This window comes from Arvicanthis niloticus, chromosome 2 (genome assembly GCF_011762505.2).
Source record: "Arvicanthis niloticus isolate mArvNil1 chromosome 2, mArvNil1.pat.X, whole genome shotgun sequence".
NCBI lineage: Eukaryota > Metazoa > Chordata > Mammalia > Rodentia > Muridae > Arvicanthis > Arvicanthis niloticus.
The window spans coordinates 147,249,757-147,274,504 of record NC_047659.1 but is presented as its reverse complement, the minus strand read 5'-3'; the positions used below and the strand labels follow the sequence as shown (position 1 = coordinate 147,274,504).

General features: G+C 50.4%; 1 protein-coding gene across 19 annotated transcripts in view; it reads left to right on the top strand.

Moving 5' to 3' along the window:
• The window catches only part of Kcnq2 (potassium voltage-gated channel subfamily Q member 2), a 58,520-nt gene that overhangs the window by 18,798 nt on the left and 14,974 nt on the right, over positions 1-24,748 (top strand). For 8 of the 19 annotated variants that reach the window (XM_076930403.1, XM_076930396.1, XM_076930401.1 and 5 more), the window contains exons 2-10: positions 1,748-1,838; positions 2,757-2,883; positions 3,211-3,386; positions 4,307-4,432; positions 6,561-6,671; positions 7,199-7,294; positions 10,139-10,233; positions 14,489-14,557; positions 18,409-18,438. In XM_076930403.1, coding sequence (XP_076786518.1) covers positions 1,748-1,838; positions 2,757-2,883; positions 3,211-3,386; positions 4,307-4,432; positions 6,561-6,671; positions 7,199-7,294; positions 10,139-10,233; positions 14,489-14,557; positions 18,409-18,438 — 921 coding nt within the window. Of the gene's footprint in view, positions 1-1,747; positions 1,839-2,756; positions 2,884-3,210; positions 3,387-4,306; positions 4,433-6,560; positions 6,672-7,198; positions 7,295-10,138; positions 10,234-11,456; positions 11,487-14,488; positions 14,558-18,408; positions 18,439-23,068; positions 23,123-24,748 lie in introns of all 19 variants that reach the window. The other 11 variants (XM_076930390.1, XM_076930400.1, XM_076930389.1 and 8 more) reach the window with 3 other exon arrangements.

Genomic DNA, 24,748 nt, shown 5'->3' with positions numbered 1-24,748 from the left:
AACCCTGAACTAGAAAGGGAAAATGTTCTCATAGACAATACCCTGGGCACGCAGCAGAGGATATCAGAGAATGGCAAGAGGGAAACAGTGACCTAACTGGTAGGGACAGTGGTCAGTTCCACACATTAGGCGGAGAGGGAGATCTGTTGAGGCTACCTGACCTCTTAGACCCTCTGCTGTCCAGGGGTGGGAGCCATGGTGACAGGACGACTCTAAGGCCCAGCAGGAGCATGGTGGCTTCTCGTCATAGTCATCATCATGATCGTTATTGTGTGCTGTGTACGTGAGCGGATGTCTGGGTTTCGAAGGTCACGTGACTGCTGGAGTGGGCACAAGCAACTCCTTGAGCAAAAGCGCTTGTGGTTCAGATGAATGTGAGGTTCTTCTTGGTGACTTGTGGCCAAGCATGTTTCATGCACAGGCCCTGATGACTGTATGTTAGCTGTGCCTATTTTGTGTGACAGGTTGTCATCTGTAGAAAAACATTATCACTTGAGCTGCCTAAGAACCAGTGGGCTCCTGACATGTACACACCCCATGCATACATGTGGGGCTCATTTGTGTTGGAGTCTGCTTTTTGTGTTTAATTTTTTTTATTATTGCTTACTCTTTCCCTCCTTCCTTCTCTCCCTCCCTTATACACATGGTACACACATGGAGATCAGAAGACAGTTTATGGGAGTTGGTTTTCTCCTTCTACCATGTGGGTCTGGGGGATGAAATTCAGGTTCCTAGGCTTGGCAGCAAGCATCTTTACCTGCTGACCCATCTCACTGGCCCTAGAGTCTGCCTCTTATGATTTAACAGCAGGCTCTCCAGTCTCCAGGATAAGATGCAGATGTGTTAGTCTTCAGCAGGCACTGTTCCTGCTATACTACCCATCATGTGTTGTAGGTCACTTGGAGTGCTCTTATCAAAGGCCACAAGCTGGATGCCTCTGGTAGGACTATGGCACTTGTCCTCTGTAGAGCTCTGGGGTGGAGTAAGGAAGAAGGTTTCCCACTTATCAGAGGATGCACAGAGCCATGAAAGGGACAGAGATCTTGCAGGAGAATTTTGGCAGGCCAAGAAGGGTCAGGTAGTAAATATATATACACATTTACATACATATGTATATACTATATACATATATACATCCTATATACACATATACATACATACATATATACACATATACATATATATGGAGAGAGAAAGAGAGAGAGAGAGAGAGAGAGAGAGAGAGAGAGAGAGAGAGAGAGAATTACAACAGAAAGCACAGGCTGGTGAACAGAGCAGGAATCGTCAGAGCTTATAAGGAAGGAGAAATAGAAACGTTGTGGCAGCTAAGGAAAGCCCAGAAAGATGATCTGAGAAGTTCTTGTTCAGCACCCTAGATCTAACTAGAAGATAATTTTTCTGCCTCTGAACCTAGGGAGGAATTGTTGCATACCAGGTAAAAGAATGTTTACCTTCTGTAGGGCCAACAGTGTAGAGTTGGTTCTTTTTATCATTTTTTTTTTCTGCACTAGCTAAGGCTGCCTTTGCTAAAACTAGATATACAAGTATTCTGAAGGGCCTGGTCTGCAATTGGTGTGATGGTGGAGTCTTGGGTATCAGGAAACATGTGCAGACTGTATTCCCCCCGCCACCCCCGCGCTGTGCTCTGAGGGCCCTCTAAGGTCTGAGCCTGAGGCATGCAAGCTGATAGACACAGGCTGCACTGACCATGACTGGCCCACTGACTGTGTGTCTCTACCTCCTGCAGGTTTCTTTTAGTCTTCTCCTGCCTTGTGCTATCTGTGTTTTCCACCATCAAGGAGTACGAGAAGAGCTCCGAGGGGGCCCTCTACATCTTGGTAAGCTCCACACTTGGGCAGGGCATGGGGAGAGGCCTGGAGGCTGGGAAATGGACCTCAGCAGCGCAGCCTGCCTCCCAACCCCTGGACCTCTGCTTCTGGTTCTGCCCTCAGCCCTGATCCTCTGGGAGCCAGGCCTTCTGCATACATGGTCTCCTCCAGAGTAGTTAGTGTTCTTTCCTGCACACACAGCTATTGTTGTTCCCAGCATGGTGGTGTAGAGACCTCAAGCCCCTTCCCAGCCTCTAGTCCCTTACAACATCCAATGGTCCTCACCATTCCCCATTTCTGCCTTGCTCTCTAGAGTCTCGGTACTCAGGAGCCCCCACTGAAATGTGTGGTGCTCCCCAGAAGATGTGGGTGAAGGGGTGGGAGGCCATGATGCTCACTCACATAAACCCTGTGACGGGACAGGGGTGGGTGTCATGGAAACGGGACTGTAATTCCTCTGTTGCCATTGGTAACGGAGGTGGCCCTTCAAGAATGATCCCACTACAGCGCTTTTCCACCCACTTTGCCCCACTGCCCTGAAACCGCCTGAATCCTACAGGAACCTGTTTTCCTTTTGGTATGGCTGGGAACTCTTTCAGCTCAGCCCTACTGTGCCCACCCCTCACATTGACACTAGAGCTTCCCACTGCAGCTCAGAAGGGAGGCGAGAAGGGGGGCGGTTCCTCTGGTGGTCTACAGGACCTGCTGGTAGCAGTAAGTCCTCAGAGGGTCTGTTTCGAGCAGGGATTCAGTCCTGGCTGACATGAACTGGGTGCCCTATGGGGCTTGAGCTAAGGCCGAAGTTCTGATTTCTAGCTTTTGATCCCTGGGTCTTTATCTATCCCTGTCCTGAAACTGTCATATAGTATAGAGGTAGTCCTCCTAAGGCTTGGTAGTGTCTTCATCTGTGTTCCTCCCACCTCCCAGGAAATCGTGACCATCGTGGTTTTCGGTGTCGAGTACTTTGTGAGGATCTGGGCTGCAGGCTGCTGCTGCCGGTATCGAGGCTGGAGGGGCAGGCTCAAGTTTGCCAGGAAGCCGTTCTGTGTGATTGGTGAGGCCTGGTGGACATGCCCACAAGAGTTGGGTCTGGGGAAGGAGTTGCTTCTGTCTTGGCCACAATGGGTTGAGTAAGAGGGTAGGGCCTTTGGAAGTCCCTTCTTATCACTGACTTGGAACTGGAGGCCATGGCTGACAGGGCCTAGGAGTTGGGACGGGGACAAAGTGCTGGGCAGTCTCTCCTGGACACCACAGGTAGACAGGGTGGGCACTGTCTACCCTTCCCAGGGTCCCACCTGACCTTGCATGTCTATGGGACCACTGAGTCCTCGTCCAGGGGCCTTGGGGAAGAGATGCTGTGATCTGCGCCTGTCTCCCACAGATATCATGGTGCTGATTGCCTCCATTGCTGTGCTGGCTGCTGGCTCCCAGGGCAATGTCTTTGCTACATCTGCACTTCGGAGCTTGCGGTTCTTGCAAATCTTACGGATGATCCGTATGGACCGGAGGGGTGGCACCTGGAAGCTCCTGGGATCTGTGGTCTACGCTCACAGCAAGGTGAGCAGCCCCGGCCCTGCCTGGGGCCTGCTGTTTACCATGACCTCAAGGCTTCGGGCTGCTCTAAGCTGATGTAGTCACAGACCAGGCAAGATATAAACGAGCCGTTCGTTTCATCTCGTGGCTGACTACCTTCCTCACCTGTCCTCAGAAGCTATTTTCTATTCTTAGTGTGAGCAATCCGTCCTGTAGCAGCAGCTCCTGTGGCCGAGCGGTCCCCTTCCTGGTTCTGAAGGCCTGGATCAATACTCTGCCTGAATCACCTGCTTAGGGGTTGTTTAAACTGTGGCTTGTGGTGGCTGCTGACCAGGGTACTTACGGGGTGGCTGTGGGTACACATTCTGTGATGAAGGAGTCCTCAGTGGCCGAGACCTGGTTTCTGCCAGGTTGTCTCTGGGACCTCTGTGCTCTTCATGTTCTCACTGACTCTTTATCCTGCCTGACACCCCCACCCCCTTGTCAGCCATGGTCATGTGTGAGCAGGCACTTGGCTCTGGGAAAGTTGAGCTTCCTGGAGGCATGGACTCTCTCCCTCTCTGCACTGCATACCCTGAGTGTTGGGAACTGAATCTACGCCCATTGAGGCCTGTACCCCTTTTTGGGGATTTCTCCACAGTGTTGAGACCCCAGCTGCTGGCTGTGGGGTATGTGCTTCCCTAGCCATGGACAGGGTTTAAAGGGCTGCTGGATGCTCTGCTCCCAGGTCCAAAATAGTTGAAAGTTGCAGTGTACAGCCAGCAGTCACTTCATTATTCAGGACCAGCCCTGTCGCCAACCCTGACCGGTGTCTAGTTGTACCTTGCTGGCATCAGGAGGGGATTACCTCTTCCAAGGTTCTTGAGCTGCACACTTGAGGGCAGGGCTCCCATGCTGGGCTTCCAGGCTGAGTGGGACAATGACACGGCTTCCTGCCTTTGCAGGAGCTGGTGACTGCCTGGTACATTGGCTTCCTCTGCCTCATCCTGGCCTCGTTTCTGGTGTACTTGGCAGAAAAGGGTGAGAATGACCACTTCGACACCTACGCAGATGCGCTCTGGTGGGGTCTGGTAAGTCCTCCTCCGCATCCTCTGGCTACTGCTAGCCTAAGGATATATACCCTGCTCCTTGGGACCTGAAGGAGAAACCTAGCTGCCTTTAGGCTGAGCTGGGTTGGGCATGTCTCTTGGACGACACCTGGTGGCCGGCTGTGGACATGACAACTGAGGCTGACGTGCTTCTTGTGTTGGTAGATGTGATGGCAGACATACTGGGCTTCTTTCTCACCATTACCTTCCTGCAGTTCGTCACTTGGCACTAAACTGTGTAGGAAAAAGATTAGGGTGGGGGAATATTGAGGCTCTGAGGGTAATGACCAGAATAGAGCCATCCTGGGGCTCCCCAGTTCAGGAGTTTGAATGACTATCATAACTTTGGAGCAGTGTGAGGGTGAAGGCAACATATTGGCTTTCCATTCCCAAGGCCAATTACTACCATTCCAGATGCTTGCTGCTGGCCTTCCACCTCCAGTCAATCCTGTCTTTCATTGTGAGGGACAAGGGAGAGTACAAAATGAAGATGGCTCAGTGGATAAAGTGCTTGCTTCTAAAGCGTGGGGGACTAAAGTTTGGATCTCCAGGAGCCATGTAAAAGTTGGGTACACATGTGTGTGCATGTGCACGTGTGTGCATGTGCACACACATGCACACGCACACACACACACACACAGTGCAAATGGAAGACACAGGCTCTGACTCTCCGAGATGGTTTTTAGGTGGTCTGCAGCCTGCTGACAGTGGCCTTAATTGCAGCTTCCCCAAGACTTGGTGCTGCTCAAGTAGCCTTTGTGCCTGAGACTCCCCATGCTTGACTCTGCCTAGGATACTCCAGAAGTCCTCTCTCACAGCCCCTTTCCAGAAGGGCCTATTAGTCATCTTTGGACTTCTGCTTAGAGTGGACATGGCAGGTTTTCTAGGCCCCTGTTTTCTGATCTTGCTTTCTGGAGCCCACACTAGCCCTGAGATCTACTCCAAAGAGATAGAAATGGGTTTCTCCTAGCCCCTCCCCCAATACTTTAGAGTCCTTAGAGGCTCAGGCACAGGTTGTTGTCGCCTGACAACAACCATGAGGTGATGACCTAGGCAGGTGCTGTGCTTGCAGAGTCTCTTGGGGAGGATCAGACAACTGCCCCTGGGGTAAAGCCACAGGGCAGTTTATTTGTGATATTACTAATGCCCACAGGCCTGGAACCTCGTGTCCTTTTGAGAAGAAGCAGGGCTGTTAGGAGTGAAGAGAGTTTAAGGCTGGAGATGACTGATAGAGGAGACTATGTGATAGGAACAATGCAGGAATAGCTGGATTGTCTGAGTATGCATGCCCAGGCTCTGCTGAGGGAGTCAGCTCAGCACCCAGGGGTCCTGAACTGTAATTAGCTGGCCCCAGGGTCCTGTAAGAGACATGTATCCCATTCTCTTCAGAATTTTCTTGGGTCTAGGCCTTCTTTCTCTTTGAGAACTGAAGCAAACATTTTATCTTTATTGTTTCAAAGTAATCCCTGTCTTTTAAAATGCCCACAGGTTTCTAAAATGCAACCCCTTTGCCACTATCTGTCTTGTCTTCTTGGTCACCTTCTACCCACCACTCCTTGCCTCCTCCCGTCCTGGGCCAGACCCTCTCTTAGACGGCCCCCACTTCTCCCTGAATCCTGTTCTCCTAGGCCTTTCTGACTCCTAACACTCTGTGAACCTGGAATCCTTACACTTCCTGGATCTTGACCCTTGACTTGGTGGGCACTTACCAATTAACTGATGCTCCTCCCTCCGAGCACAGAGCCGGGGTTAGACATGCCAGTGATGAAAACTGCTCTTCTTGCTTGGTGCCTGTGTGTAAACTGTGTAGTCTACCCTCTCGAGTGTGAATTAGGGGAGCCTTGGGAATCATTCCCCTTCTAGTGTAGAAGAAAGATTGGGGATTGTAGAATAAAAGATAGCCTGCGCTGACCCTGGCCTTGTCTTGCCCTAGTATGGATGATGTAGGAAGGATGACCCTCCTGTAGGTCCAGCCAAAGTCTGACTGGTCATCGGTTTCCAGCTTCCTCTAAACTACTTGGGTGAACTTCCCATGGCTGAGCCTGGGATTGTGGCCTCTGTGGCAGACCATTGCCAGCCTGCCCAAGTGACCAGAGCCCCTGCCCCTCAGATCACCCTGACGACCATTGGCTACGGGGACAAGTACCCTCAGACCTGGAACGGGAGGCTGTTGGCAGCGACGTTCACCCTCATTGGCGTCTCCTTCTTCGCTCTTCCTGCTGTGAGTCCTGCATGCCTTTCTGCTTTGGGGGTGTCAGGGGTCTTAGAGGCCCCCCGGAAGACCACGGCCCACCTGTGAACTATGAAGATCTTGGAAAGGAGCAGGTTCCTGTGGGGTTCACAGCTAGACCAGAGTGAAGCTGCTCTGGTTTAGATGCCTGTAGCCTCCTTAGGCACACTTCTAGTGTCTTCAGATCAGGCCTTCTCATATGGCTCTGTTGATTTCTGTGGCTTTCCCATCTGAATGACTCTAGATAGTGGGGGTCCTCATTTACCATATGCAGAATGGGATGGGCATTGGGGCTGGCAGAGAAGCTGACTGCAGCTGCCTTGTGGAGACAGAAGGTTAGGAGGGCTCCTGATTGTGATCACTGGGCATTGCCTTCTGTTAACCAGAGGTTCCCCAGGCCTGGAAGTATTAAAGAATTCCAAGGATATAGGAAGGTGCACTCACAAAATACAAGTATTGTAGGCAGGGGTGAAGAGGGGCATGGTCCCAGGATGTGGTCTGACCTCAGTAACTTGCAGGGCATTTTGGGATCCGGCTTTGCCCTGAAAGTCCAAGAGCAGCATCGGCAAAAACACTTTGAGAAACGGCGGAACCCTGCGGCAGGTCTGATCCAGGTGAGCCTCAGTCCCTCTTAGGGACCAACACCTGTTCTGATTCCACCTTACCTAGAAGGGAGCCCGCTAGGATCTTGGCACTGACAATGGTTGTACCGTGCTTTTCCCTGTCTATGGATAGGCTATAGCCTGGCTTTGGAAAACAAGGTTGTGTTCGGCATAAGAATAGATTACACATCTGAGGTCACACCCAGTGACTCATGTACTGCTGCTGGGTGATCCTATCCCCAGTGGTCACTTGGCTCAGGTCATACTGTCTCAGGAACCATCTAGGTCGTTGCCAATGTCCTATGAGGTAGGTGTCTCATCACACCTAACCTGCATCTGTGAGACTCACAGCTTAGAGAAGTTGGAAGTCTGGTAGCAAATGTCTCCTGAGACACATCTGTGCCACATCAGCCTGAGCCGTGGACCCTGTGCCTTAAATGTCTCCTGAGACACATCTGTGCCACATCAGCCTGAGCTGTGGACCCTGTGCCTTAAATGTCTCCTGAGACACATCTGTGCCACATCAGCCTGAGCCGTGGACCCTGTTTCTTAAATGTCTCCTGAGACACATCTGTGCCACATCAGCCTGAGCCGTGGACCCTGTTTCTTAAATGTCTCCTGAGACACATCTGTGCCACATCAGCCTGAGCCGTGGACCCTGTGCCTTGTGCTCTGCTCTTGCTCAGGTGGTTTTACCATTTAGGGGCATGTGGGATGTGCAGGCCACCTGAGCATGCATGCAGAACATGGAGATTCCTCTTGAACTCTGGAGTTGGCCAGGATTTCCTGCCAGCTGAATGTGGCCCTGTATCTGTCTTTGTTTTTAAAGATGTGGCTTTCACAGTCTCAACCTTGATTCCAGCTTCCTTTTGTATCTGTACTGCATAGCTTTCACCAGAAAACATATGGATATTGTTTTGTAATGTCAAAATAGACAAAAAAAAGAACAGAATGCCCATTTGAATGCATGTCCATGGGGCCAAAATGTTTAACAGGGAACAGCATAAATTGAGTACCACCCCCATATATTCAAAGGCCATTCAACAGCACCCTGTGAGTCTACCACGAAAGAGCAATAGCATAGCTGTTCCTGCCTCACCTACAAATGCTCCTTATTTGTGTTGCCTACACAGTTTCTCCACTGTAAATTTCAGGGTGGTTCCCAGAGCTTCAAAACATCTCCAGCCCATTTATGATGCATGACCACAGGGTGAAGACATTGTGGTAGAACAGTTGATCAAAGGGTCTTCCCCTTTGATTTTTTGTAGATGATTTTTCTACATATTTGAGCCAATGCTTTGGTTAGCAATGACCCCATAGCCCTCATGTAAGTCCATGGCTAGAAAGACTGATTTTTCAAGAGGCTTATCACCTGGTTATGATACTGGCTTCCAAGCAGAATAATACTTGGAGGGGAAGTCTCAGAGGAGGTACCAGGCCTTCTGTGTCCTCAACGCATTCTATAGAAGTCAGCCTGGCCAGCCTGGATCTCATGTAGTCCTTGATGTTATTAAAAGATTGATGGAGACCAAAGTAAGTAAAAAGAAATCCCATGTTCAAGGACTGGATGATATAATCTCATTAAAATGTTCTTCCCAAACACTGGCATGCAGATCCAGTGCCCTCCACTCCCTTTCAGAAATGGGAAAGCTAGTCCTAAAGTGTCTGTGGAATTACAATGGACTCTGGATATTCCAGGAGAGCACTGAAGCAGGACAAATTATGGGAACTCTTACACTTTCAGATTTTAAATCTATTATAAAGCTGCAGCACTCAAAACAGTGTAGTTCTCTAGATGGAGAGATGGCTCAGCGGTTAAGACCCAAAACAAACCAACCAAATAAACAAAAACAACCGGAAAAGAAAGTGACACATAACATTGTTACCCACCTGACATGTAACATTGTTGCCCACATTTTTACCCATGTGACATGTAACAATGTTGCCTTTCCCACATGTTCACTCCAGTTGTTAGGACCCAAAACAGGTGTTTAGCCAAAACCCTCCATGTTTATAGTATATATAATATGTGTGTCATGCTCAATAGTGGGTGATCAAAATATATGTGATATGTCTGTACAATCAAGTGTTATTCAGTCCCAAAAGGGATGCAGCTCAGTGCACAACTCTCAGCTCCGAGGGCCTTTCCTTCCATGGAAGAAACTAACAGGCAGACCGTACAATCATGAAATTCCATGATAGGAAATTTCCAAAACAGTCAAATCCATAGAGACTGAAAGACTGATGCTGCCAGGGCCTGGCAGGAGGTCTGAAGGGAAGTGTCTACTTTATTGTGTGGGCCTGCCTCCCTAAGGGTAAGAAGCTGGGGATAGATTGTTGCTATGGTCACATAGTGCTATGTGTACTTTAAAGGAATCAAAATGGTAGACTTCATGTTGTGTGGATTCTGATAAATATACAAAAAGAAAACAATGTATACAGAATGGAAAGAGGACTGATCCAGTGAAGAAGCCTGAGCCTGGACCACCTTGCCTGGGCTACCTTGCCTGGTGAAAGGAGTCGAGTCTTCCTAGCCTCATCCCCATTCCCATTCCCAGGTTTCATGGGGTTGGGAGTAAGACTTGTTGGACTAGAGAGGCAATGAAGTCACCCACTCACTGTCAAGGAAGATAGAAGGGCTGAAGATCACCAAGACTCACTGCAGACTTGCTTTGAGTGAGAGGCAGAGTATCTCTCATACCCCACCAGCTTCTGCGGGCATTATGCTTGTCCCACAAGGTTAAACTGAGGCTGTGGGGTGAGGACAGGCATGGGGCTGCAGTTCTCTGTGGGTGAGGGCCCTGGAGATGGGTGGCCTCGGCCCTGCCACAACAATCTCACCTCTTTCCACTGCAGTCTGCCTGGAGATTCTATGCTACTAACCTCTCACGCACCGACCTGCACTCTACGTGGCAGTACTACGAACGGACAGTCACTGTCCCCATGTACAGGTACTGCGCCAGGCCCAGCCTCACCACCCTGCATGGTGGATTGCTTTTTTAATTTACATGTGTTCTTTAAACCCCATTGATTTGTATTTGTTTTCAAGTGTATGTATTTTTCCACAAAGGATTCTGTGTGATTTATTTCACAGTATTGATTTTGTTCTTTGTTTTACAGTGTTGTGGCTTTTATTTCTTAGTCTTGTACCCATCCTTTGCTTTCATTCCTTTTTTGGGTACATTGTGTTGTGATCCCCACTCCAAAACATTCCATGAAATGAATGCTGGCCTTAGTGCTAGAGGCTGCAAAGCCTTTAGCAGCCCAAGACTTAAGAAGTACAGAGGTGATTGTTCTTTTGACTGTGTTCTCCAGCAAAGACCAGAGCAACTATGGAGTGCGTACATGTAGGAAATAATCCAGACTACAGTGAGAATCTAGAGTTAGGAAAGTCGTTATATCATCAAGAGGACCCCCAGCATCCCAGCAACACAAAAGACAGGACACCCCAGGAAAATCTGGAAATCAGGAAAGGTCAGGAGGTGCCTTTCTGGGGGCTACCAGGGGACAGTGCCAGCTGGCCTCTGGGCCACTGCTCAGAAGACAGGTGGCAGCAATGGTGCACACAAAGCTTTGATGAAAACATGAGGCAAGGCGGAGAGGCCCAAAGCCGTAAGTCAGAGCCCCTTGGGTGCTGTCTCTTCACCCTGAACTGAAGAGAGAGAGAGAGAGAGAGAGAGAGAGAGAGAGAGAGAGAGAGAGAGAGAGAGATATCAGGTCTCCCCAGCTCCATTACCTGAGTCAGACCATTTCATTCCACCTATTTCTATCTGAGCCATCATACCCAGGTAGCATGGGCACAGAGCTCTGTCAGGACTCCTGGGCTGGGGATCATCTTCAGGGATCTGACAACCAGCAATGGTCAGATAGACCATAAACCATTCTGCCTATGTCAGTCTTGGCAAGGCATTGCTCAAGACAAAGATGGCTTTGCCATCAGCACCCACCCCAGACTTCTCTGCAGCCCTGAGCCCTCACCTGGCCCTGCCTCAAGCTCCATGCTCCTTGCAGGGCATTGAGACAGGACTGAGTGAGCTATGGGCTAATTTTCTTTATTCTGTTGTCTCCCCCTACTTCCCTCTACTTTTTCTTTTCATTTTCTTTTTCTTATCCCGTTCTTTTAAAATATTTGGTTCTTTTCCCTTTGTGTGTGTGCGTGTGAAACCCTTGAAAGCTCACAAACTCAAACCTATGGGGCCTCCAGGTAGGACATGCATGGGATGGAAGATGTGTGTAGCTCTCGTCTGTCTGAGTTTGGGGTGGGGCAAGCCCTCCAGAGCTCATATCACATCCTAGAGCACCTGCCCTATAGTCCTCATGCTACCCCCGTCAGACCCTGTCACCCGATGGCCCCTTCCTGCCTGGAATCCCCGTGTTAACCTATAGTGCCTTCTGGGCCAGTGTGAGCATAGCTTGCTCTCTGGTTCCTGCTGCTTCCCTGTTGCTGTACTCCTTGTCCTCAGTGTGTCTTGTTCTTTGGCCTGCTTCCTGCCATGTCTTACTGCTGTGGCTCCCTAACCCTGCCTCTACTTATGAGCGGTGTCTGTCACAGTGGGACTGACTGTGTTTCTAAGGGATCTATGTTTAGGACCAGGAGCACATCCCAGACTAGAATCTTACTTTGGACATCTGCCCAAGGTTCTCCCTTCCAGTGTCTGAGTGCCCCCATGACCCTGGAGTCTTTATACCACCGTGGAGAAAGCATAAAGGTCCCGGGAACAGGGCCATTATTCTGGGTGGTGACTCCTTCTTGCTATTTAGGGACACTTTGGGAAGCAGGAAACAGTCTTTGCTTATGTGCAGGTGGCTGTGCCACTCAGGAAGTGGAACCCCACATAGAGAATGTGAGCCACCTCCTCACCCTGCTTGGGTGAAGTCTATGCTAGAGGAAGACTCCCAAGCCAGCCCAGCCTTACGAAGTGGGTCAGTCCTTCCTGACCTGATCCAATAGCAGATGTAGATCCTTTCCTCTGGAGCTGTGACCTGTCTCCTACCTTTTATAGGGACTGGACTAGGAGATTAAGCACTTGACTCTCAAAATAGAAGGATTCCTGGGTAGGCATTTGGATATCTTCCCAGACCCCAGAGGCACAGGTAACTGTGGTAGTAGCATCTAATGCCCTGCCTCTCCCAGGGCTCCCAGTTTCCTGGCAGGTGGAAGACCCGTGTCCTGTCCTCTCATGCTTCTCCTTACCTCAGCCCATCTTTTCCAGCCAGCACCACACTTAGAAAGAAAATGTCCCTCAGAGCTTCCAACCTGTGTGGCTAGAGTTCTCCTATAAAACCAACAGTATTCTTGGATTAGCCCATTCTCTCCTGGGGTTGCTCCTCCCCAATCCTTTGTGACTGCTCAGGGGTGACCAGCTATGTGCACGGCCCTACTCCATGTGTCTGCCCCTGGTTGCTGCTTTTGTTTGCATGCATCCAGTGTGGCTGGGAGGGCTGGTTTTACATGTGTCTAACCTGACCTGTGTGGTGGTGGTGAGTGTGGGTGTCCAAATCAGAGGGCTGTGCCAGAGACCCTGCTCCAGGCCCCAGGGCTGGGTGAAAAAGTGGAGGGCCAGCCCTCATGGCACTCACTAGTGGACTAACTGATTGCTAGGCTCCTGCTTCAAGTTGACCTGTCAAGGACAATGAATGGCTTTGGGGAAGGGAAGCAGAAAAGGGTAAGGAGAGAGAAGCTCACAGGGCTTGTAGGGTTTTGTTTGTTTGTTTTGTTTTAAATCAGGACTTTCAGAGCCCTACTAGGTCTGACCCTGGGGCTGTGGCTGTGAAGCCAAGAAGGTCCAGATGTAGGCCCTTGCCAGAGCCCGTGCAACCTATAGAGGTAAAAGAACAGGGGAGGAGAAAATAGCCAGAGGCAATAGAAGCTCAGGGGTGTAGGGTGGGTCTCTCTGCCTGGAGGAACAGGATTGGCATGAAGGGCAAGTTGGCCAGTGAACTCAGTGGCCTTTCTGTGAGGTGGTAGGGAACCATTAAATGTTTGAGTGGGAGAAGAGTAAGGCGGCTGGGCATGTTTGAGAGACCCACTGGAGTGGGGGTGGGGCAGAGTGAGGATGAGAGACTTGAGAGAGTCCCAGTGAGGTGAGCAGAGGGAAGAGGAAGACATGGGACATTTCCAGTACCTACGGTCACACAGAGAGGAGGGCTGGCCATGCTGGGCTTGGAGGTGGCTCAGGGCTGCAGGAACCTAAGCCCTATGCTTTTTAGCTGAGGGGTCAAGAATGAAAGACTAGATGAAGTGGGGGGTCCTGAGGAGCCTGGTGTGTAGTCGGGACTCTAGGAGGCCAGTGCTGACAGAGACCCAGGAGGATCTGCAGTGTGAAGGTGTCCTGGAGCAGGTAGGTCAGAACTGGGAAATGAGTGGCAGGGCCTGGGGTCACGGGAGCCAAGGGACTGCTGTGTTTATTCTAATACGAGGTGATTTCATGGAACAGGCATTTGCCAGGAGGAAACAGAGTCTAAGGCTGAAAGTGTGATGAGACCAGGAGATTTTTTTCCCCTGTGCGGCAAGGGTTCACCTTCCTCAAAGGAACATGCTTTTCCTATACTGTGTCTGTGGCATCGGACTGACCAAACGCCAGGGCAGGCATGGGCTGCCAGCGGTGTATGACCAGGTCAGGAAAAAGGAACAGAGCCACGTTATATGCTTAGGGTCCTCAAAGCATCAGGGCCTGATGTGACCAGAGTTTCTTTCTCAGCTGTCCAGGATGATCATCCTACAGACGTGGCAGTGAGCTTCTCTCTGCCCAGCAAAGCCCTTTTCTGTGACCTCCCCCCTGCACCATTCCAGCCTTTGGAGACAAAGGAGCTCTGCAAAGGGCCTGAGGGTCTGAGACCTTGAATACGTTGGGGTGTTGTTTCTAGCTCCTTGAAACTTTTCAGGAGCACGGAAATAGAGCAGAAGAGAGGTTGGGAAGACGCACCCTACCTGGACTCTGCTCTCTTGATCTATTCCATGCCGAAGGGCTGGACCATGGCTGTGTTTGAGGCCCCAGGCCCCAGGAACAACATGAGTGGGGGTGGGTAAAGACAGCCCTGGAGCTTGGGAGAGGTGGAGGCACCGAGCCCAGAGCTTCAGGTGTTCTGCACCCATGCTCTGGCATCTGCTGTTTGCCCCCATGGATGGAGTAGATGTGGGTGTGCAGAGCTGAGCCTCAGCTCTTCGGGGGTTAGGCTTACTCACCTCTCCTTCTCTTGCTTCAGACTCATCCCGCCTCTGAACCAGCTGGAGCTGCTGAGGAATCTCAAGAGCAAATCTGGACTCACCTTCAGGTCAGCACAGGGTCTCCTCCCAAGCTGAGGCTAGGACATTGGGGTAGAGTGGGCAGCTTGGGTCTCCTCAGAGGCTCTAGAACTTTGGCCAGTGACAGAAAAGCCATGGGGTATTCTTGGCTACTAGTCTTAAAGACTAGTTAGATTCTGCTAGCTAGATTAAGGATCCTATCCCTAGAGGAGTAGCTGCTTAGGGGGATGGGCACGAGGTGGGTGGGGTAAGAAGAGGACTTTGATAAAGGATCATCTGACTCACTCATGGCGCATGCTTAGGTGGGAGGTGTCCTAGTACCGCATTCCCAGGGTTGGGTGGTAGCATGTTCACAGTAGTACCTGCTGGTCTTTCAGTTACAGAATTTGTGACACACAGTGTTTGGACCAGTGTTCGGTATAAAGAAGGGCTTGCTCTCCACAGAAGTAGAGAATAAGGCTAGAGCCCCAAGCAAATTCCTGTCTCCAAAGAGCCTTTAGAAGGACAGGATGGTGGTAGTGGGCTGACAGTAGGCCCTGTTCCTAAACATATGTGGGCACTTTGGAACCTGCTAATGTGACCTCCAGCAACTGGATTTTCTGAGTGGATTATGGATCCATTCATTATCTCCATATAAGAAGAGAGAACTTTGGAGAAACTAACAGGGCAGAAGCTAAATGAAGACACAGGCAAAGACTGTAGTGATATAGCCATAGCCAAAGCCACCTGGAGTGGCAAGGTGGATCTTTTCCTAGAGTTTGTGAAGGAGTTTAGCCCAGCAGCACCTTGACTTCTGTGTCTCACTCCAAGACTGTCAAAGGGTAACTTGTGTGTGGGTTTAACAACCTGATTGTGATGTCATGTTACTGAAGCTCTAGATAACTCAGATTTGGAGCCAATAAAATGGGGTGCTGTTGTAACAAACACCCAAAAGTGTGACAGTGGGTTTCAAATTGGGTAATGATTAGGTCTGGAAGAGGTTTGAAGTACATATTAGAACAAACCCACATTATCTTGAAGGGATGGTTAGTGGAGGTATGGATGTTAAAAGATGCTCTGGGCTGGGCAGTGGTGGCGCACGCCTTTAATCCCAGCATTTGGGAGGCCAAGGCAGGTGGATTTCTGAGTTCGAGGCCAGCCTGGTCTACAGAGTGAGCTACACAGAGAAACCCTGTCTCAAAAAACCAAAAAAACAAAACAAAACAAAACAAAACAAAACAAAACAAAACAAAAACAAAAAAAAAACAAAAAAACAAAAACAAAACAAAAAAAAAACTCTGGGAAGTCTCTCAAGAAGTGAGGTTTTGGTTTATGGTTGGTTGGTTTGTAGGATGTGCCAAGGCAGAAACATCATGGCAGAAAGGTGTAATGGGTAAAAACTGTTCATCTTGTGACAGTTAGGAAGAAGAGAGAGAGAAGAAGCCAGGGGCATGATTCGCCCTTCAAAGGCACACTCCACTGATCTGTCTCTATCTACAGTTCCCTGAACCTGTGAATAGTCTATTCTCTATGAACTCATGAATAGATTAACTCAGGGATGAGGTTAACTCACTCACTTCTCAATGATGCCACTATTTGGGGACCAAGACCTCAGCCCATGACACATTCAAGGAGATACTTCATATCCAAACTAAATGGGAATTGATGCCATTCAGAAAGAAGTCAGAGAAGAATGTGTTACTGAAACCCAGGAAAGGTAGTATGTGTACCTGTGGCAGATTATCAAAGACTTGCTTGAGTTGTGTTCTCCTGTTGTGTGAAGCAAAATCATAAGAGGTGGGTTTGGATGTTCAGTCATCGAGGGAGGTTTCCTGTCCACTATGAAGAGTACACCCTATTTTCTCCTTGATGTTCACTGTCAAATTTCAGAAGAAAAACGAGTTGAGGAATCCCTATGAGAAACTTGAATTTGGAGATCTGGGGACGTTCTCAACCTGTCCAGACAGCAAAGGGCTATGGCTGAGGAGAAGCACTTCAGGGAGAGGTTGCTCAGCTACAGAGCCCAAGCTGCAGATAGGGCAGAAAGTGGGTGTGTGACTCTGGTCCAGTCAGTCATCCTGATGGAAGTCAGGAATGAAGAAGCTTATCCAGGAAAGCTGTGGAAAGAACTCTTCTAGAGTAGACTAACACCCACCCCTCAGCTACCTCAGGCCCTCAGTAGGGTGCTCATGTCTAATGGGATCCATGCTAGGACTACCTCTTGGTTGCACACAGGACTTTCCTGACTAATTCATCCCGAGCCTCTTCAGGGTCCTACAGAGGACTCTCCTGACCAGTGAATTCTGCCATGGATCAGAGGGACAAGTGGATGAAGGCAACACTGTGGATTGTTACAAGTAGGAGGGATGTCAGAACAGTCACTTATGGCCACATGGACTGCCCTCAGAGCAGCAGAGGTAGAGATTAACAGACCCAGGGCTTAGTTATCAGTGAGGCTTGACTCGGAATAGAATTTGCCTTTTGGGTTTCAAACTTAGGTAGCCAGTGATCTTTTATCAACCTTCCCAGTTTGAGAGGAACTGTCACCCTGCGCTGGTTTCTACATCACAGCCAGTAAGTGAATGATTTGCCTATGAGACTCATACCTGTGCATAGACGGCCTTCCCCCAGGACAACCATAGAGTCTTGCTAACCTCCTTTATGAGGCATAACAGACAAGTGATTTCTGACAGAGTTGATGCTGCAGTGGGTTGAGACTCAAGGAATTTAGGGATGGGTGGGTGTATCCTGGACCTCAGAAACACACAAATATGGTGCATGAGCACTAACTCTCCAAACGTGTCTGTGAATGTGACCCTTAATTTGAAAAAAAGGCCCTTGCACAGGTTGTTTGTTAATAGCATCAGCAGCTGTCTGTGTGCATGGAGGTCAGGAGAGGAGACGCAGGATGCTGCAATGTACACAAGAATATGGAAGAAGAAACTTGAGAGATAAGCTATTAGCCAAGGATGTGGAACTCCCAAAGCTGGAAGAGGCAGGCATTTCCCTGGTCCACTGGAGGACTGACTACCCACACCTTGACTTTGGATTTGTTTCCTTCAGAGTCAAGAAAGGAAATCTTTTAACTGCTCCTAGATGCAGTTAGGGTTGATAGGGTGGGTAGAAGTCATCCCTCACCTGTTCAGGCTATCTGAGCTCCCCACAGGATCACAGTGCTGGGGACTGCTCCTCTGTGAGGGCCACAGAGGGAACTGGACAGTCTTTGGAAATGTAGGACAAACCCTCATCATACCTGGCACTACCATCCTAAGGGTACCAGGGGTCACTTCTCACCTTCCTTTCTTACCTAAGTAAGATCCAGCCACCATCTACTTATTACAACTAGAAAGAATCAATCCCAGCAAAGCAAACAATGGCCAAAATAGCTCTGCAAGCCCAGGAATAACTACTGGCCTTAAAACAGGCATGACCATGGACTGTGGCAAAGTCCTTGGCCGATTCCTGCTACCACTGAAAAATTGCACAGGAGGAGGGAAATTCCATTAAGTCAAGAGCTTTCTTCAGCTGCATTTTCTTTCTGAAACTTTATTATTACACTGGCATGATTGTGTTAAAATGAGCATCCATTAATATCCAATAAAAGAGCCTCTTGGGTCAGAAGACCACAGTTCCCTTGGGAGCCCCTTCCTTCTCTCAGCTTTGCTCCTGGGCCTTGTAGTGTCTCATCAAGAGGACAGGTACCCTAGGAGGATGGTTCTCTGCACCAGGTCCCGTGACATACAACCCAACCTGTGGATGTGAGGATAGGTGTCAGGTCTGAGGCCAGGGCCTGAGTAAGTTAGAGAGAGAGATTCTAGAGGGGGCCAAGGGAAGTCCCTTTTCCTGGGCCATGGGGCTGCCAGAGGGGGTAGAGACTAACTCTTTGTTCCTCTGTTTGAAGGAAGGAGCCACAGCCAGAGCCATCACCAAGGTCAGTTCCTCCTGCCTCCAGCCGCCCCGGTGTGTGCTGTACCCATCTTTCCTTGTTCCAACTGTGTACACCATGTGTCATGGGACAGGGCTACCAAGGAGCCCTGAGTGTGCTTCTATGTGCAGCAAGTGATTGTGTGTCCTGGCACACTCGGTCACTTCTAAGTTACAGCCTCCTCACAGGGATTTGGGCAGCAGGGGGAGGGGGGACTTCTTGGAATCATCCTCCCCAACCCTGCCCACAGGCCAGCCCCACAGGGTATCTGAGGTTGGTTCTTGTGTGCCCTGCAGGTATGTTGCTGGGATTTGCAGCCCCAGCTGGGGCCCCTCCCATCTATCTAGTGGTGAGGAGGATGTATTCAGAATGCTGGCAGAAGGGAAGAGGGAATTGCTACCTGATAGCCTTTGGGGTGGATGAGCCGGAGTCCTCCAGAGGAGGCTAAGGTGCTCTAGCCCCTCTCATACCTCCAAGGATGTTCCCACCTCACTGCTTTCTCTCCTGATCCCTGCTGGCCTCCAAGGCTCCATTTGCTCAGGCTAGTTATGTGGGGGTCCTGTGTCAGCTCTGCTTGGTAGAGAAAGATGGGAGGAGACTGTGTTGTCCTAGCACTTATAAGCAAAGAAAGACCATCTCACAGATTTCAAGTTCAGTGTGCATCAAGGCTTTTAAGCTAAGTGTGTCCCTCCCCTTAGTGACCTGTCCACAAGGTACAGTGTGTATATGGCTCATAGACTTTAGGTCTCAGAAGGAGATTTGCCTGACTCCGTATGCCTGCCCAGATACCAAGATTATCTAGAGTATCTAAAAACTGCTGTTATCCAGGGGAAGGTGGAATTAGGCTGAACCCTTTCTCTGTCCATCAGAGAACGACACTGTCCTCTCCCATCCCGCAAAAGGAGCGTTTATAGGTGGTGTCCTGAATTGCAAAGACTGGCAAGGCTTCCCAAATCAGCTAAAGGGACAGCCAATGATGGCAAACCCTAGTCACTAAGAAAAATAACTGAAAAGAGATGGTAGTGTAGTCTTGGTTATTGACATGTGGAGGTAAAAGAGCTAGCCTCACCTGGCCTTGGTGTAGGTGAAACAGGAGAGTATAACAGCCTCACTGTGCCCAGGGGTACCCACTCCAACTCCTCACTGTCTACCATGGCTACTCTGGTCTGCCCCTCTCTCAACACTATTTCCAGTGACCCTGGGACTGGGAGTCACTTTGGTTATGTACACCAGGGCTATGCCGGAGGTGGACCGAGACCTCCCTGATGGTGATGGGTCTGGAGGCTTCTTGTCTCAGCTCCACACTGCTCTGACTGTCTGGCCCTTGCGCCCTGACTGGGAACAAGTTGCCCAGGAGGCTTCTGGTCTCTAGCGGCTCCTTGTGCTTGTTGCCATAGCGTTAGCACTCTCTGCGCGAGTCTCGTCTCAGCCTTTCTCTCTCTCTCTCTTTCTCTCTCTTCCTCTTCTGCCCCCATCTGGAAAATCTTGCTGCCCCCAAGTGCTTTAATCACTGTTACTGCCCTTCTTGGGCCCCTTTCTCGTCTGCTCTGTCTTTTGGGATGAGGTGCTGACCCTGAAAGCAGGACTCAAGGTGAGGACCCACGGGAGCCCCCTGGCTCACCGGTATGTTCCGTGGCCCCCCTGCTCTCCGCCCTGCCACTCCTCTGTCTTACCCGCGTGTCAGTGGCCCCTGCCTGCCTGTACCTCTACACCCTTCCCTGAGAGCTAGTGACTACCTTCCAGGACACCCTGCTCCCAAAATGCTCAGCTGAGGCAGCAGATTTGTCATCCCTGGGAAGGGTGTACAGGTTCTTTGCACAAACACTGGGCTCCTCAAGGAGGTTGGGGAACCTGGAGAGCTAAGTGCTGAGGGAGTGAGGAGCAGTTTCTGTCAGTGAGGACCCCTACTCCTTCATTAGGATGTATACCTGCTGGCCAGGTAATGGAGGGTGGGTAATATTTCTACCCTCTTCCAGGAGCAGCTAACCCCCCTCTTTAGCACCAAGAACATAGGGAGTACACAGGAAACTGCTACTTAGGAGACAGATAGTGGTGTGAGCCTATCCCTGGGCTCTTGTCTAAATGCTAAGTGGGGGAGGGGCAGGCCTGGCTTTCCAGAGTCTTGCTATCCTTGGACTCAGCCAATCTAGCAGGAGTCAGTGGCCATGTTTCTGTCCAGCTCTGGACACAACCTTACACTTTTCCTGGCAGGGCCAGCTGACATTATCTTTCTGGGCCAGTGGGTGGTGTGAACCCGGGACCTTTCCCTCAGCTACCTAAAGGTACCTTCTTGGTGTGTTGTGCCTCATGACGAAGGTGCATAGGGTGGTTTGTTCCTGAGGAGACCTATGTGACTAGGCTATAAACACTGGGGGCATCTGGGTCAGGGGAGCCAGGGCAGGTGGGAGCTCAGGCCTGTGCTGTACCAGTGTTTTTTGTGACCATAGTTGTTGTGACTGTCCTTTGTGGGCTGTCGTCTTTCTCACCGTCTCCTATCCTGTGCCTAAAGGAACCCTCTAGCCCTGGCTTTGCCCTTCTTGTCCATACAGGTCCAGTGTTCTTCACAGATGGAGGTGTCTGTGTGTCTTGGTGCCCATCTGCTCTGTCTGGCCTTAGCCAGTGTCTGTGGGCTACACTGGGCTTGGCATCCTCATGGGCTGGCCAGTTGGCATCTGCCTGTAATTGAGATTAGCCAACCATTTTGCAGATAATATCTAGCTTCACTTTGCTGATGGAGCAGAAAAAAATGGCATCAGAGGGAATGGTCACACCAGCCCAAATTGTAGGTACCCACCAATCAGAGAAGGCTATGGAGGACAGCTTCCTTATCCCCAAATCTTGTCAGGCTCTCAAGCCGTGTCTTCTCAGACAAGAATGACAAGCCACATACTACATTGGTTAAAATGGACACAGCTGGAATTTGAGTCTCAGTGGTCAGTGGCTACCAAACTAGACAACACAACTATCAGACATGGTTTCTATAGCAAGCAGACCTGAGCCTCAGGCCCAGGATTCTCAAGAAGCCATAGAGCCGGGGAGTAAAGGGACGTATGTCAAAGGTGCTGGAAATGGACCACCTCTGCCTTTTGTTACCAGGATGGAATTGGGGGCCAGGGTCCAAGGAGCTAGATGTTCACTTGCTTAGCAGGCTGTTCAACCCTGGGTCAAGTTACGGAGACTACTGCAGATGATAATACCCAGTAGTAAGTCAGCTGCAAGCATCCAGCCTTTGTCCTGCATCTCCAGAATGTCTGAGGAGCCCAAAGTTACTTGTCTACCTAGAACATGGAGCCTATGGGGATGCTTGGGCAGATGTCTTCCGGGTGCTCAGAGGCCTGCATGAACAGTTTCAGAACCATCTCAGCCTATCTGGTCAGCAGAGTGCTCTCTGGAACCCAGCTCCAATTCTAATTTCCAGTAGAATTCTAAATTCTGCCTGTTAGAGCCGTGTGTCTTTGTGCGTAAGTGGGAAGGCTTGTGCAGTCAGCGACACAGACAGCTGTGCTTGAGTAAGTGTGTGGTGGGAAAATGGACTGTTGGGCACTTTCTTCCTCAGGCTTGTTTGTGTCTGCTTTGAGATGGTCCTATATGTTGGTTTCTCAGGGACAAAATTGTGATGTGCTATTTTAACTATACAGAAAGAAGGAGGGCCTGGAAGGGGACAGGGTAGAAGAAGTGTTTTTGTAATTTTCTCTTTTTTCTTTTTCTCCAAGAAATGGTTTCTTTGCTTAATCCTGGCTGTCCTGGTGCTATAGACCAGGCTGACCTCAGAGGTCTGCTGGCACTCTCTTGCTCTCTCTCTCTTTCTCTCTCTCTCCCTCCCTCCCTCCCTTCCTTTTTCCCCTCCTTCCTTTTTTTTTTTTTTTAAACGTAAACATTTTTTCATGTTCTAATGCAAAACAAATCTCAAGAGCCTGGGAGATTCTTGGACAGGGTCACTGTTTTCTGGGATTTTGCTAAGGCTTCTCCTTGGCACTCTGTTAGCTCAGGCCATGGCAATAAAGTGGACTCACGGAACCCCAGATGAATACACTTGATCAGTCGTTCTAAACATGGCTATGTCCCCAAGCCTCTTCTCTTGAGCTTCCTTCTACTTGGGGGCAGCCATTGCCTCCTGAATAAATCAAAGCCCACTACTGACAAATTCCAGGCTGGTGTGGCAAACCCTCGCCGCTTGCCAATTGGTTTGTGAAGCTAAATGGCATATTTTTCCCTCCCTAAAAGGCGCATGCTTTGCAGTGGTCACCTTCCAGACTATCTCTACCTACATCTGGCCCCCTGTAGCATCTCGGTTCATGTGTTATTGTTATTATTATTTTTGTTGGCATGAGTATAGCAAAAAATAATACATCTCTTAAAACATGAACCCACACTCTGGCTTTGGAAGGAAAGGGTATTTTTGGAGGAAAAAACCACAGGGATTCTTTTTCTCCAAAAATAGAGAACCGTTTTCATTCCCAGGCAGCAGAAGACTTTTGCGCGCTCCCCTTTCTTGCTGTCCCCGCTCAGACACAAACACTGCGGCTGGAGGACTGTGAGCCTGAACTCCCTGGGTGGTCACAGCGCCTCAGTTACCTGCTCTCTGTTCCAGTCCTGTCACCCGCCCCAGGACTAACTATACTCTCCTCATTTCCAGTAAAGGCAGACCGTGCCGAGGGTGCCTGTGTGGATGCTGCCCCGGACACTCTAGGTACCACGCAATGCTCGCACGGACTGACCACGCTGCACGCCCCTGCCCTCCCTGCTTACTAGAGGTTCAGGATGAGCCGGCACAGTGCCCACCCAGCTCTGAGTCCCTCGATGCCTAAACACAGGGCAGAGCTGGGCGCCTGGCCTCTGACTCTAGACAGAGCCCCCTCCTGCCAGAGCAGGGGGTTGGCTGGCCAGGGTTACTGATGTAGAAACAATGTCCTTCAGGGAACATTTCCTCTGGGGCCGGCCACTCTGTTACCTCTACTAGGCATTAAGGACCGACCCTTAGCCGGCACCTCACTGAGGGAGGCAGCTCGCTGTGTTCTGGGCTCTTCGGGGCCCCCAAAAGCCAAAGGCCATGTCTCTCCCTTCTGATTTGCAGGCCTGGTTTAGGGAAGACTGGAAAAGGGATGCTGAAAAGCCTCCAAACCCTTTGCACCTTGAGTACACCCTTCCCTTTCCATTCCCCTGTCTGCTGTCCATGTATGAAGGCATCTGTCCTGCTTGCTCTGGGGCCCCTGCCTCCTGGTTGCCCTCCCGTGCCTGTCCCTTTCCTAGCTGGAACAACCCAGCCATATTCAGGCAGCTGTGGTGGCCCCCGCATGGGGGAGCCCCCATCATGTGCATGTGTCCAGCTGTGCCAAGCAGCATGCCGTGCATTTGCACCTGTGCATGCTCCGTGTCCTTCTCCACTGGGAGAGGGGCTTGAGGGCCACCTCCCCACCCCACGGGCCTCTCTGCTGGCTCTGTGTGCTGGAGGCGGGTGCTTGTGGGGAGAACGTTGTAGCTGCAGACAGGGAGCTGGGTCTCTGGACTGCCCTGAGAGGCAGCCTGCTCAGGCCCTGGCTGAAGCTGCCTTGCTTGTCCACAGCATATGTGTCCAGGTGCTTCTGGCCACAGGTTGAACCTTTAGGACAGAGGCTAAAGCCAGGCTGCTTGAAGACCAGAAGGGCTAGGAAGAATGGGCCTGCAGGAGCCCAGCCGAAGTCAGCCCTGGCCTCTGTGTTCTTGTGGACTGTCCCTTGGGCATCCTCGGTCCAGGCACAGCTGGGCAGTTCTCTGTGGATGCTCGCTCCCTGCATTGCTGAGCCCATGCACTGACTAGGGCAAAGGTCATTAACGGCTGGTTTCCTTTTGAATTTCACTCTGGAGAGTGTGAGATGAAGCACAAGGCTGGGGTTTGCTTGCTTTCCACATTCTTCCTGAGCTGACCTCTGGCTGGTGTCGTGCCCCTCACATACTGGGTAGTTCTGTTCATGGGCTCTCTTGCTGGGGCTTTAAGGAAAACTCTGGAGGCCTTCCTACATGATGCTTGCTTTGATCTTGGCTTGGTGGCTTGGGGGGTGAGAGGGAGTCCCTTAAGGTCTACCCAGGGCCTCTATCCAGGCCCTAGAGAGGTGGAAGACTGTGTGGGGACTCAGTGTCCTGGCAATGACAATCAACTTTGTCCCTTTCTCTGTCAGAACCTCCTTCAGAGGAGGGGACAGTGTGGAGAGTTGCAGGTAGAAGAATTGAGACTAAGGGTAGGGTCTCTTTCCTGGAAGCTACCAATCTGCTGTGGGCTGTGGTCCTGTGTAGGGCTAGAGTCCAGGCCTGGGTTTGCATGGTCGATAACTTCTTCTGG